Genomic DNA, 12,376 nt, shown 5'->3' on the forward strand with positions numbered 1-12,376 from the left:
GGGATCTGTGTGGTGTACTAAGCACACATTTAGGGACTTAGTGTGTGTGTTTAGCAAGGGATGGAGGAGAGGAGTGGAGGTTGCCAGTGTGGAGATCTGAAGGGGTCTTCACATTGTGAAGAGTTCAGGTTGTGTGAACTCTCACAACCTGAGAGTTGAGGATGGTCACTGACTGCCACTGACCATGTCTGCATCTAGAATTTTCCCATCTCATTCCAGTTTTTCACATCAAAAATCCTATGTTTCTTTTTTCTCCCATCCCCATAAACTCACTAGTAGTAAGTACTAGGTAATTTGTATTATGTCAAAGCTTCAACCAAATGGAATTGCTTCCCTGTTCCATGTTCTCTCCTGACTGTGAAGAGCTGCTTTACAGAGTACAGGTCACTCTGGGATTTGAACCATTTTTGTGGCTCAAGGAAAAGACTAAATGCTCGTTATACCTGGAATGGGCATTTAGAAGGAGAACTGGGCAGGCACAAAGCTTTAGTTATTTCAGTTTGCTCATTCAGTGTTCAAAGAGACCTCAGATGTGCACCCACTTCTGCTGTAGACCTGCCTGGCAGTGCTCAGGGTCCCTCAAAAATGTTCTGTCTTGCTTATGACTCAAGCCAGTCTCAACCTTTCTGCTGTTTATGATAAAGTAGCCATGATCATATTTTGCATTACCCATCCTCATTACTGCAGCTAGAGCAAATGGCTGGATTGTACTTTATTTCTGTCATGCTTCTCCTTCAGCCCTTTGAAGAACTACATAGGTGTTCTGTGTCTAGCCAGTGCCTCTGCTGCTTTTCCAGAGGCAACATTGTCTAATCTGCTGGAATATTTGGCTCCTGGAAGAAAATCCATCTTTCTGACATCACTGTGATGGGAGAGGAAGCTGGAGCTGTGTGTGGGCAGGCAACTGACTAAGCAGAGGAAGATCAGAGTGGGGAAGAAATGAATTAGGTTTTGTTTCATTAGAAGGATCTGCACAATTAGAGATGCCCCCCCATCCTTTTTTTTTTTTTCTTCCCTGAAGCAGCCAAATCTCTGCTACAACAATTGTGCTTCAATTTTTTCCCAGGTTTTAATGATGGTCTCAGTGCACCTACTGCCAGTGCTTTAACTTTTACCAGTCAGTACTACTGTGAAAACAGTGGGCGTAAATTCAGTGGGCCAAATATTTTCTTGTCTGCTCTTCAGTCTGTACCCTCAATACTGACACCTACGCAACCTGTGCTTCTTTGTGCCTGAAGAGAAAAGGGGTTATAATATCAGAGGGAGAACTAGTTCATGCACTGAGTATTATTTTATCAAGTCTTCTCCCTTACTACCAAAAAAGCCCTAACTATCCCATCCATCTTGCTGCATTATTCACATATCCTGGGACCTCACGTGTAAATGTTGAGGTTTTATAGTGAGGTTCCCAAATCCAGTAGCTACACCAGGTTTAGGAAAAGCACAGCACCATATGAGGGTTATCCCATGCCCTTCTGCATCCAATGACCCCATTGTAGACCCCAGGACAGACTCCAGACAGGTAATTCTGATGCACTGCCCTTCTATCAGGAGCCATATCTGTATGTGATACTTGGCACTCTAATTTAGGCACGTCTAGCAGTTCAGTGTGACAAAGGGCATTGCTTTTGTTGCATAATCCTGTGTCCATCCTGCAAAGCCTGTCTGTTTTATTGAGAAGGGATTGTGTGAGGAGGCAGCAGGACTGGTCTGTGGTTGCAAGATCCCTCTGCAGTGGGTTTTTTTCTCCTCCAGCCTTTCCAGGGCCCTGCAGACTCCTGGGCAATCATTTTTCCAACAAATCATTAAATTTTCTAAATGGTAGAGGTCAGAGAGCAGCACTGAAGTTTTGACAGAACTGTTATTACCCCTAGTTGCTTGTGAATCTTCACCATTTTGTTCTACTGGTTAAAAGAAGAAAAAAACAGTAGAAAGAAATGGAAACAGAAGAAAGAAATGGAATCTTAAAATGAGAATTTGAGAATGAAACTTTAATGTGTTTGCTCTTTCTATTGGGAGAAAAGTACCTTTCACTGAGTAGCCTTATTTAAAGAATGGAAAAATAATAAAAAGTATTTATAATGACAGATTTTTCTGAAGAAACAGCAGAAAACACAATTGTTTGGAGTGTTTTCAAATAGCTTTTTTTTTATTTGCTTGTATAAATAATACATTTGCCTGTTCCAGCCCCCATTGGTAGCAGTAAGAACATCGACACTTTTCTGTTTTGGCAGCTAAAGCAGCGTGTGTGAAGTACTCATTGCTGCAGTGTATTGATGTTAAAAATTCTCCTGGGGACACACTGCACATTTTGTCAGCAATATATCAAGCTGTTGCTTGCTGAAAGTCTTAAATTCAGGATACTTGTAGTTCAGGCAGTACAAAGGAAAGCATTAATGTGGAAGCTATACCTCCAAAGCAAGTGGATCTGGGTGTCCGATACTGGTTTTCAGTGGCTTTCCTGAGGATATGGGTCTCTCTAATTTCATTCCTCGAATACATAATTTGAAAAAAAATTTATGTGTAAGACTGATTGGCTTTCTAAGGAGGAAAAATAAATAGTGGTTAGTAAATCCATTTCTGACTGGGCAAATCAATGTAGTTTACAAAAGAAGCTAATTAAATCCAATGCCGTAAGTGCGGGTTTGCAGGTAGTAACGGTGATCTAACAGAGTTTAAGATATAAAAAACCACTAAAAAAATAGCCTAAAACTATTAGTTTTCTGTCACTGCTTGTACTTGTAGAATTTGTTTTTACATGCACATTCATGTTCACATTGGCACTGTTGTGAGTGTATTTGATAGTTTATATTCAGCTGTATTCATAGTTTATATTCAAAGGAAGGATCCAAACAAAATCTGTGTTTCATTTTTCAGAGATTTAAGGACTTTAGAGAGTACAAGTCCCTGTTTCTAGTGTTTTTAAACTAAAGAGATTGAATGGTCAAAGGCCACAATCAGTAGGAGAAAAGTGAAGTTCAGCAGAAGTATGTAATTGATCCAGTTCTCTCTATCAAGAACCTTGATTATAAAATATGATGTTGAACTTGAATATGGAAGAACAGTACAGATCAGGGTCAGAATTCAAAATTAATAAACACAATTCCCCAAAGCAGAAGATGGCATTGAGAAGGGGCAGCTGCAGGATGTTTCACACTCATAGGACAACAAATTGCAGTTATGGACTGGGAACAACTGATCAAGGAGCTGTCTTGTGGAAGGGGGTTTGGTGTAAAGTAAACATTGTCCTGTGATTTAAACAGAAAAATAGTCTATAAAACATGAAATATATTCCTGCTCAAAGTTAGCCTCAGGTGTATTGAGTTTCAGGCACCTAGCTACAATAAAGACGTGCAAAAATTGGACACTGCAGAAAGGGGAGCAATAAAAATGATCAGAGAACTGACAAACATGCCCATGAAGAAAAGTTGAAAGCATTATGGTTGTTTAGTCTAGAGAAAGTTGAAAGGGGAGTTTTGTAAATTTTCAAATACATAACAGGTCATTGCAAAGAGGAAGGAAACACTTTCCTCTGTGGGAGGTTAGGGAAAGACTTACTAGTCTAGAACTACAGCAAAAAAAAAAAAAATCAGGTTTAGGTTCAGGAGGGAAAAAAAGATGTCTTCAAGCAATAAAGTGGTGAAATCCATTGCATATGGACTTTGTGGACTGTCCAGCTCTGGAGACATATAGAAACAAATTAATTGTTCCCCCAGGTTACAGAAAGGAAAGGTGAAAAATGAAAGATTTTTCATTACTGGGTAAAACCGACCTATTGCTGGATTGCGTTATTGGTTTTGTAGGAGCTGTTCTGGGCTGACATTCTCCTGGAGCACATTGTCCAGTTTACACAAACTCACCTCAGCAGGCAGAGGAAGGATGCCAACATGGAAAGCTAGCACACACTTGCTTTTGGTTGCAGCAACTTTTCATGGTAGAGATGTAGGAATTTCAGCTATTTTCTCTATGGGACTGGCTGGATTTCCTCTCCTTATTCATTACTCTTGGAGCAGATAGTATGGGCATCACCTTCAGGGCAGTGACCTAAACAGCACAAATTTAAATTATAGTTGTTCTTTCTCTTCGTTTTCCAGGGAGACAGAGGCCTGGATGGATTCCCTGGAAAGCCAGGTCTGGAGGGGAAACAGGTATGTGGCAAATACTCAAAAACTGGAAGTGTTTCTTTGGAAAGAGTGCTAGTTGACCCTAAAACTGAGACTTATCCTGGGTGGTTGCTGAATCATGGCAGTACCCAATCATGTCCCTGTTCTGAGGATCTTTGGTACAGTTTTCTTTTTTTTTGTTTGTTTGCTTTTAGAATTAAACTAGAATGCAACTTACACTCACAGGAAATGTCAGTCATTTAAATATGACAGTCTAAATGTTTGTCTTAATTTTCATTAAATACATAAGAAAGCACTCAGAAGAATTCAGTTGTTTAAGCCCACAACAGGAAAGGAAGAGAACTGGATTTAATATATTGGGTTTGTTTTCAATAAAAAAATTGCTTGGAACTATTTATATTTTTAGAACAAAAAGAAAACATAAAGAAGAAGATCAGTACATTTCTGCTGATCAGACACACACTGCTTTGTCTAAAACCACTATCTGTAGATTCCACAAGACTGTTTTCATTACCCAGGGAATGATACCTAATGAAAAGCATCCTTTTCTTCCAAGGACCTTCTGGTCCAAATAGCAAAGGACAAAATAGGAAGCAGAGGACAGAAGTGATTTGCCAAAAGCCATGCAGCTAATCACTGCCACCCTTGAGCCTGATACCTCCAGGGTGCAGCATCTGCATCCTGCTCTGTTCCTCAGATGCAGTTTGCCTTGTACCAAGAAGTGTGTGTCTAGTTAGTGTTTATCACTATCCTTGCAAGATGGAAATGTATTCCGGTGTTACAGATGGATAAAGAACTGGTTTATACTTGCAGCAAATGTAGATGAAGTAGGAAAATGCACAGGGATGTCAAAATGGATCCTTTTTGTTTAGTACTTCAAAGGAACAATTTCTCCAAGTGAAACCCTGTTACAGAAATTGGGTTTTCTGAAGCATTTCTTCCTTTTTCATGTCTAGCGACTTAGAAGGGGGTAAATCTTCATGCCTGAATTTTATACTAAATTTTGTGTTTGACGCTGATATACTCACTGAACTGCAATTCTTCTGAACCAGCTGAAATTGGATTGGTGTTATTGTGGCTACTGTGGCATCTCCATTCTTATTCTCTTTCCTCTCTGTGCAGCAGAGTCAAAGCAGGCTCATGTGTTCTGTTAGTTCCTGCCCAGTGCAATAGGACATCACTGTTTGTGCTGCCAATACCTGCAGCCTTATGCTTCTCCTGCACTTTAGAAACAAAGACTTTTCTCTCAATTTTACCTCTTTATAGGGCCCTCCTGGCAGCCCTGGCCCTCCTGGTGCTAGTGGGACCAAAGGAGACAAGGTAAGTTGGGATGGGATGCATAAAGTGGATTTAGAAACACATTTGTTAATTCTTCCTTGGGCCCTCAGTGCTGGAAATATCAGGGCTGTTGGACTAATATTTATCTCATTTTTATATAACAAAAGTTTATATATATTTAAATATTTCACTTTTTTGACATGGCTTCAGTCTGAAATGGGTGTGAGTGTTAAAATGTATCTGTTTATGACTACTCTGCTCTTAGTTTAATGCTGATAGTGAGAATAGAAGGAAATAGACTGTAGTGTGGGTCAGGAATCTTCCTCATCTAAGAAATGTGGGTAGAAATGTCAATATGTTTGTGTAGAAACTGTTTTTCTCACTCAGAAGATGTGGAATTGACTCAGAAAGTGACAACAAAATGTCTCTGAGCCTTCTACCTGCAAAATAATTATTCACTTTTCTCAACAGCAGTTTTGACCTTGTTATTTTTCAGAGTTGTTCAAATATTCAGGGCAGCCTTATGTTTCCCTCTCTGTTAGAGATGATGCTGTGGTTTTGGTATTTCCGACCCAGGACTGGAAAGGCATGGCCAGTTCTGGATTTCTTTCTCTTTTTCTCCTCTGGATTAAGTCAGTGACTCTTATCCCAAGAATGCAGAGATTGGAAGCGATTCCCACTATTTTCTTCCGGCAGTAGTGATCCAGTCTTGATCACTTCATTCATATTTCTGAACCAGCTGCAACTGGTGCTTCCAGAAAATGTTTGTCTCCTTGGTCTGATATTTTCAGAGGGGCTGGTGTGTATCTTTTCACTACTTCTCACGTAACATGAGCTCTTTTTGGAATAGGCCTGTTTGGATGGGGACCTGGGCAACCTGATCTATTGGGTGGCATGTCAGCTTGAGGCACAGGGGTGGAACCAGATATTTTGGATTGATGGGCCAAGGCCAATGGTATCAGGATCAACAAAGCAAAGTTCCGGGTTGTCACTGTGGCCACAACAAAGTCCTGCAGTGCCCCAGGCTGTGGCAGAGTGGCCGAAAAGCTGCCCAGTTGGAAAGGCCCTGAGAGTGCTGGCTGACAGTGGCCAAACATGAGCTGGCAAGTGCCTAGATGGGCAAGAAGGCCAGTGGTCTCCAGGAATTCTGTGTCAGCACTGGTGTGGCCAGCAGTACAAGGGTGGTGACTGTACCTCTGTGCTGGGCACTGGGGAGGCCACACTTCAAGTGCTGTGTGCAGATGTGTGGCCCTGTTGAGACTGAGATTAGTGAGTCCAAATTAAGGAGCCAATGGGACCATCTACCAAAGTTAACAACTGGATTTTATTTAACAATAAATGGGAGGAAGAGAGGTAGAATGGAATAAAGAAGAGGAGGGTGAGAAGGGAAGTGGAGGCAGAGGGGGTTAGGAGAGAGATGAAGCAGAAGACAGTCCAAGAAGATACTTGGTTCCAGTGGTGTTATGTCAGTCTTTCCTTACCATGTGCTTGGGGTCTCCATGGTTCTTGTGGAGGGTTCACACCTGTCTCCAGTCCTTGTTGTGGGTATCCAGGGAGGTATTTTCCTATTTGCCATGTGAAAGGAGGATGCCTTCCTTTGCCTGCAATGCTGAGGCCCACAGTGCATTTCTCAGCTCTGAATGCAGCCTTGGGAGCAGGGTGGGGATGCAACCCCGCCAAGGCAGAAGGGGCTTAAAGTCAACTTGTATTGGATTTTACAAGGCAGTGCCTTCCTCACCCGGCTCTCTCTGACCATGTTGCCTTACTAATTTCTTATGGATGCCGGGCTGGGGCTGGCAGGAGCTACCTTAGCAAGTGGTTGCCTAAGGGTGAGCACTCATCATGGGAATACGCCTGCTGCTGGCCCCGGGCTCACTCCTCCGGCTGTCCCCTGAGGCAGCTGAAGGAGAAAAGGCCACGCAGAGCCCGCCGGGCCCTCTTGGCCATGGAGCGCCATGGCCGTGGGCCCGGGGGCTGCGGGACGGCTCCGCTGCCAGCGGGGCAAGCAGGAACGCTGCGTGCCAGGGGCTGGGCAGGCCCCGGGCAAGTTCCTGCCAGCGGCTCATCCCCGCAGGGCTTTTCCTGGGGAGGGGCGGCCTGGGCACGCCTAGCCTCCATGCCTGCTTTGTCAGCCTCGTCCGAGGAATCGGGAGTCGAGACACAAACCGCAGACATATTTGTGTCCTTGGCAAGTGCCGTAGGAAGATGCTCACTGTGCCCCTCGTCGCAGGGATCGCTGTCCAGGGGAGAAGCTGCTGGCTCCGCTCCCTCCTCTCGCAGTGGGAGGGACAACTCGCTCTCTGGCTCACTGTCCTCCTCTCCTGCACTGTCTCTGTCAAGGAGCTCTTCTTCCTCCCACTTTGCCAGCAGCTGGTCTGGCCGACTGTCCCTGGACAGCGCTTGGTTGTTAGAGAGAGACCACAGCTCTTCGAACAGGTTGGGAGGCACGAGCTGTGCGTAGTTTTCAGTCTCTCTTGTAGAGTCTATGGTTCAAGAAGCAAAAGCAGTGCTGGCCCGAGGGACTTTCTGCATCCAGGGAGGAGAGGATGTCTTCCTCCAACTTCTGCAGCTCCTCTGCCTCGACATTCAGAAGATGCTTTGAAGCATCCTCAGGCCCCGTGCATAGCAGCTTGCCACGTGCAGTTTGCTCAGGCAGCTGATGAGTTTCCCTGTCCTCACAGGGCCTTCCAGATGAGGGAGAAGCTGAGAAGTCTGAGCATTCCTCAGGCAAAAGCCCATTGTGCCACTTGTCCCAGGGATCTTTGTCCAGGGCAGAAGCTCCTTCCTCTCCCTCTTTCTCTTTCAAGAGGGCAAGGGATGTGCACTGAGGATTGCTGTCCCTGTCTCCGGTAGCCTCTGTTTCTGGGAGTTCTTCCTCCTCCCACTTTTCCTCTGGCTCTTCTGCAGAACTGTCCCAGGGCTGCAAACAGACTGCTGCTCTGCCAACTGGGCAGGAGACAGGAGCTCAGAAGAGTTTCCAGTCTCTTCTGTGGCATCTTTGGTCGAGCCAAGAGCACTGGGCATCACCTGGGACTCTGCCTCTTGGCAGACATTTGAATGCTCCTGGGTCCAGGTGGATTTGGTGGACCTGTCTTCACACAGGCATGGGGCAAGGACTCTGAATTGCCACTCTGCTCTTCCTGCACCTCAGGGAGCTCCTCCATCTCAGTGTGCTCCAGATGGTTCCAGGCAGGCTGGGTCCCTGTGCAGAGCAGCGTGCCACCTGCTCGTCGCAGGGGTGGCAGGCCATGGCCCTGGCTTGCTGGTGACCCTTGCCAGAGCCTTTCAGCTGAGCTGTCTGGGGATGGTGTTTCCCAGGCCCCATAAGCAGCCTGAGTGCCCCATGGAGAAGGTGGCACTAGGTCTCGGTGGCTACTGCCTGCAGGGCCTGTGCACCATGCTCTGCCTCTGGGAGAAGACCCAGAGGCTGCTGGGGCTGCTGGCAGAGGGGGCAGCTTGATCCGTGCTGAGGCTGCTCTTGGCATGTGCTCTTGGAACGGAGGTGACCCAGTCAATGGAGGGCCATGGAGAGGCAGCAAGTCTGACACCTTGGTGGCCGTGTGACTGTGCCACTGAGGGGCACTGAGTGCCCTCTTTCCAGACTGCCCTCCTGTGTATAATGTCCTGGGAGGCTCAATGAGGTGACTGGTCTGGGGAGCAGTTTGTCCCCATGGAGGGGCGTGATGGTTGTCCAGCTGACCTGCAGAGCTGCTTGTGGCTGCCTGTGAGTCACCTGTGAGAAGCAGGAGGAGGTGGTTGATGGAGGCAGCGGTCTCCATCAACATAGTTGCAAACTCAGCCCTGGCCCTAAGGGCAGCGCTGACCATGGCAGCCAGGCCAGGCTGGGTTCCCAGCTGCGCTCGCTGTCTCTGGGCCATTCCCTCACCCAGACCATCCTGGCACCGGCTCCTCCCCAGAGCAAGGCCTGAAGCCAGGCCTGGCTGTGGCTCTCTGCCCCCAGCCCTCCCCCAGGTCCCACTGCAGCCTTTCCCTCCATTCCCGTCCCTCACCTGTCGCCGCTTGGACAGCAGCGGCTGCCCCTCACGGGACTGGCTGTGGGCGTTTGCCTCATGTGTCTTGGACATCTTGGCTGTGCTCTGACAAACACTGGCCAAGGGCACCCAGGAGAGCTGCTTCCTCCTGAGGAGCTGCTGCCTCGTGAGAGAACTGCTGCCTCCTCAGAGAGCTGCTCTCCTGAGAGTAACAACACGAGGGGTTTGGCCCTATAAAAGTCCTCTTCACATGGACCTGTGTCACAATGGCCTCTGGGCACGATGGAACTGCGGGTCACAAAGGCCTGGTGCACATGGCTGCCCCTTGTCTCAGAGGCCTGGGGGTTTCCATCGAGATGTCGCTTTCTTAGGCCTTTGCCCCTCTACTTTGACTATGCTTGTTTGAGTCCCAGTGATTTGCAGCACTCCTTTGTCTCCCCCCCTGAGTTTGTCCTCCAAACATCCCCAGAGAAGCCCTGTGCCCAGCCAAACTGCTTTTCCCACCCAGCCCACCATGTGTTCCACCCCTTGGCCCCACCTCATGTAGAAAGATAATGAGGAAGGCAAAAGCTGCAGTAGCACTTCATCTGGCCACTACTGTAAAAGACAAGAAAAATGTCTGTCTACAGAGATCAACAACACCGGAGGGCAAATTAAGCCTTCTGGTCCTAGCCCTGATGTTTGACCAGTGGCTTCCCTGAGAACCAGCCCTGGCAACTTTGATGAAAGAGACTGCCTGATCCAGTTATTTGGAAAAGCATCTTTAATGTAACAGCAAAACAACAAACTTAACAGCATGCATAGCACAAGGAATGAACCAGAAAAAGCCAGGATTCAGAGTCTGCAGAGACACTTATACATTTCAGAAAGGGGTGGGGTTAGGGCGGGGTCTGAGCAAAGGATCCAACAGGAAAGAGTGATTTGGAATATTACAATCAACGCAGCAAAAATTATCCAATGACAACACAAGGAACTTAGGCCTTTCTAGTAGTAATTTGAATAGCTAAACTGGAGGATCATGGGTGGGAGCTCCTGCTCACCCTAACTTAAAGAGGGTTTTCCCACGGCCTCAAATTGCAGCCTCCTTCATTATTTAAACTGACCCAAACAGACCAAGGAAAACTCTTTATTTGATGTGGAGGGGAATATGTTCACAGAGAATGAGGAAAAGTTTTCCCTACCTAATGCCTTCTTTGTCTCAACCTTCAATAGCAGACTGTTTATGCCAAAGACAAGCAGCCCCCTGAGCCAGCAGACAAGGGACAGAGAGCTGACCAGACCTCTGCAATTCTACAGGAAGTTATTAGTGACCTCTAGAGCCACTGAGACACTGACAAGTCTGTGGGGCTGGCTGGGAGTCTCCCAAGGGGGCTCAGGGAGCTGCAGATGAGGTTGCTAGGCTGCTCTCTATCCTTTATTATCAATCCTGAGCAGTCGCCAGGGTCCCACTTGACTGGAGGTGGCAGTGTGACATCCATGCCCAAGAAGGGCCACAGGGAGGATGCAGGGAATTGCAGGTCTGTCAGCCTGACCTCAGGGCCCAGTATGGTTCTGGTGCAGGTCATCATGAGGGGGTCCCATGGCTCAGAGAGGACAACCAAGGGACCAGGTCCAGTCAGTGTGGGTTTGGAAAGGCAGGTCCTGCCTGACCAACGTGATGTCCTTTGGGCAGCAACTGACCCTCCTCAGGGCTGAGGGAAAAGCTGTGCATGGAGTGTCCCTGGACTCAAGCAAAGCCTTTGACTCCATCTCCCACAGCAGAGTCCTGGAAAAGTCGTCAGCCCAGGACTTGGGCAGGGGCACTCTTTGCTGGGTTAGGAACTGTCAGGATGGCTGGGAACAGAGAGTGGCTGTGAATGGTGCCACATTCAGGTGGTTTCTGGTCATTAGTGGTGTCCCCTGGGTCTAGTCCCTTTCAGTGTCTGTCCTGATGTGAACAAGGGCATTGACGGTACCCTTAGTAGTAAATTTGTGATGGCACTAAGTTGGGTAGGATTGTCAATGTACTGGAGGGTAGGAAGGCTCTGTTGAGGGGATGTTCACAGGCTGGATAGATGGTGTGAGGCCAGTAGGATGAGTTTCAAGAAGAGCCAGGCCTGGGTCCCACCCTTGTGTCACAGCAAGCCCCTGCAGTGCCACAGCTGGGGCAGAGCGGCTGGAAATCTGCCCAGTGGGAAAGTCCCTGGAGGTTCTGGTTGACAAAGGCTGTCCGTGAGCTGGCATGTACCCATGTGGGCAAGGAGGCTGGTGGCCTCCTGGCCTTCTGTGTGAGCACTGTAGTGGCCAGCAGGACCAGGGCAGTGACAGTCCCTCTGTGCTGGACACTGGGTAGAAATCTTCATTCAGTTCTGGGCACCTTATGAAAAGAAAGGGGTTGAGGTGCCAAGATTGTTGCCAGAGAAGGGTAGTGGAGTTGATGAAGGGTCTAAAGGGTAAATCCTTTGAAGAGCTGCTGTGGGAACTGGGTGTATTCTGGGGAAAAGATGACTCAGGGGGGACCTTACTGCTCTTTACAGCCTCCCTGGCAAGCGGCTGTAGCCAGGTTGGGATTGGTCTCTATTCCCAGACAAACAGCAACAGGACAAGAGAAAATGGCCTCCAGCTATGCCAGGGAACATTACAGTTGGAAAGCAGAAAGAATTTGTTGACTGAAAGGTTTGTCAGGCATTGCAAGGTTCTGCCCAGGGAGGTGGTGGAGTCAGCATCTCTGGAAGTGTTCAGTGAACAACTGGATGTGGCACTCAGTGCTCTGGTCTTGTTGCCATGGTGGTGTTCAGTCAAAGGTTAAGCTCAATGGCCTTGGAAGTCTTTTCAACCTTAATGTTTCAGTGATTCTATCAGTGATGGAAGATCCCTTCCAACCCAACCTATTCTATGATGCTCTGAATAAATAACAAAGAGTAATTTAACTTAGGAGAAAATACATGAAATATATGCTGGGTCATTCAGAGACCTACATGAGTAATGAAGAAATAGAGTGTA

At 47.2% G+C, this 12,376-nt stretch overlaps 1 protein-coding gene across 1 annotated transcript in view; it reads left to right on the top strand.

Moving 5' to 3' along the window:
• COL22A1 (collagen type XXII alpha 1 chain) overlaps positions 1–12,376 on the top strand; it is a 217,508-nt gene that overhangs the window by 113,635 nt on the left and 91,497 nt on the right. Inside the window, exons 18-19 of the mRNA XM_054281552.1 lie at positions 4,095–4,148; positions 5,391–5,444. Of these exons, the coding sequence (XP_054137527.1) occupies positions 4,095–4,148; positions 5,391–5,444 (108 nt within the window). The remainder of the gene's footprint in view (positions 1–4,094; positions 4,149–5,390; positions 5,445–12,376) is intronic.

This window comes from Melozone crissalis, unplaced genomic scaffold (genome assembly GCF_028551555.1).
Source record: "Melozone crissalis strain CALT ecotype California unplaced genomic scaffold, PUWL_Pcris_2 ptg000002l_1, whole genome shotgun sequence".
In the NCBI taxonomy this organism is placed as follows: Eukaryota; Metazoa; Chordata; class Aves; order Passeriformes; family Passerellidae; genus Melozone; species Melozone crissalis.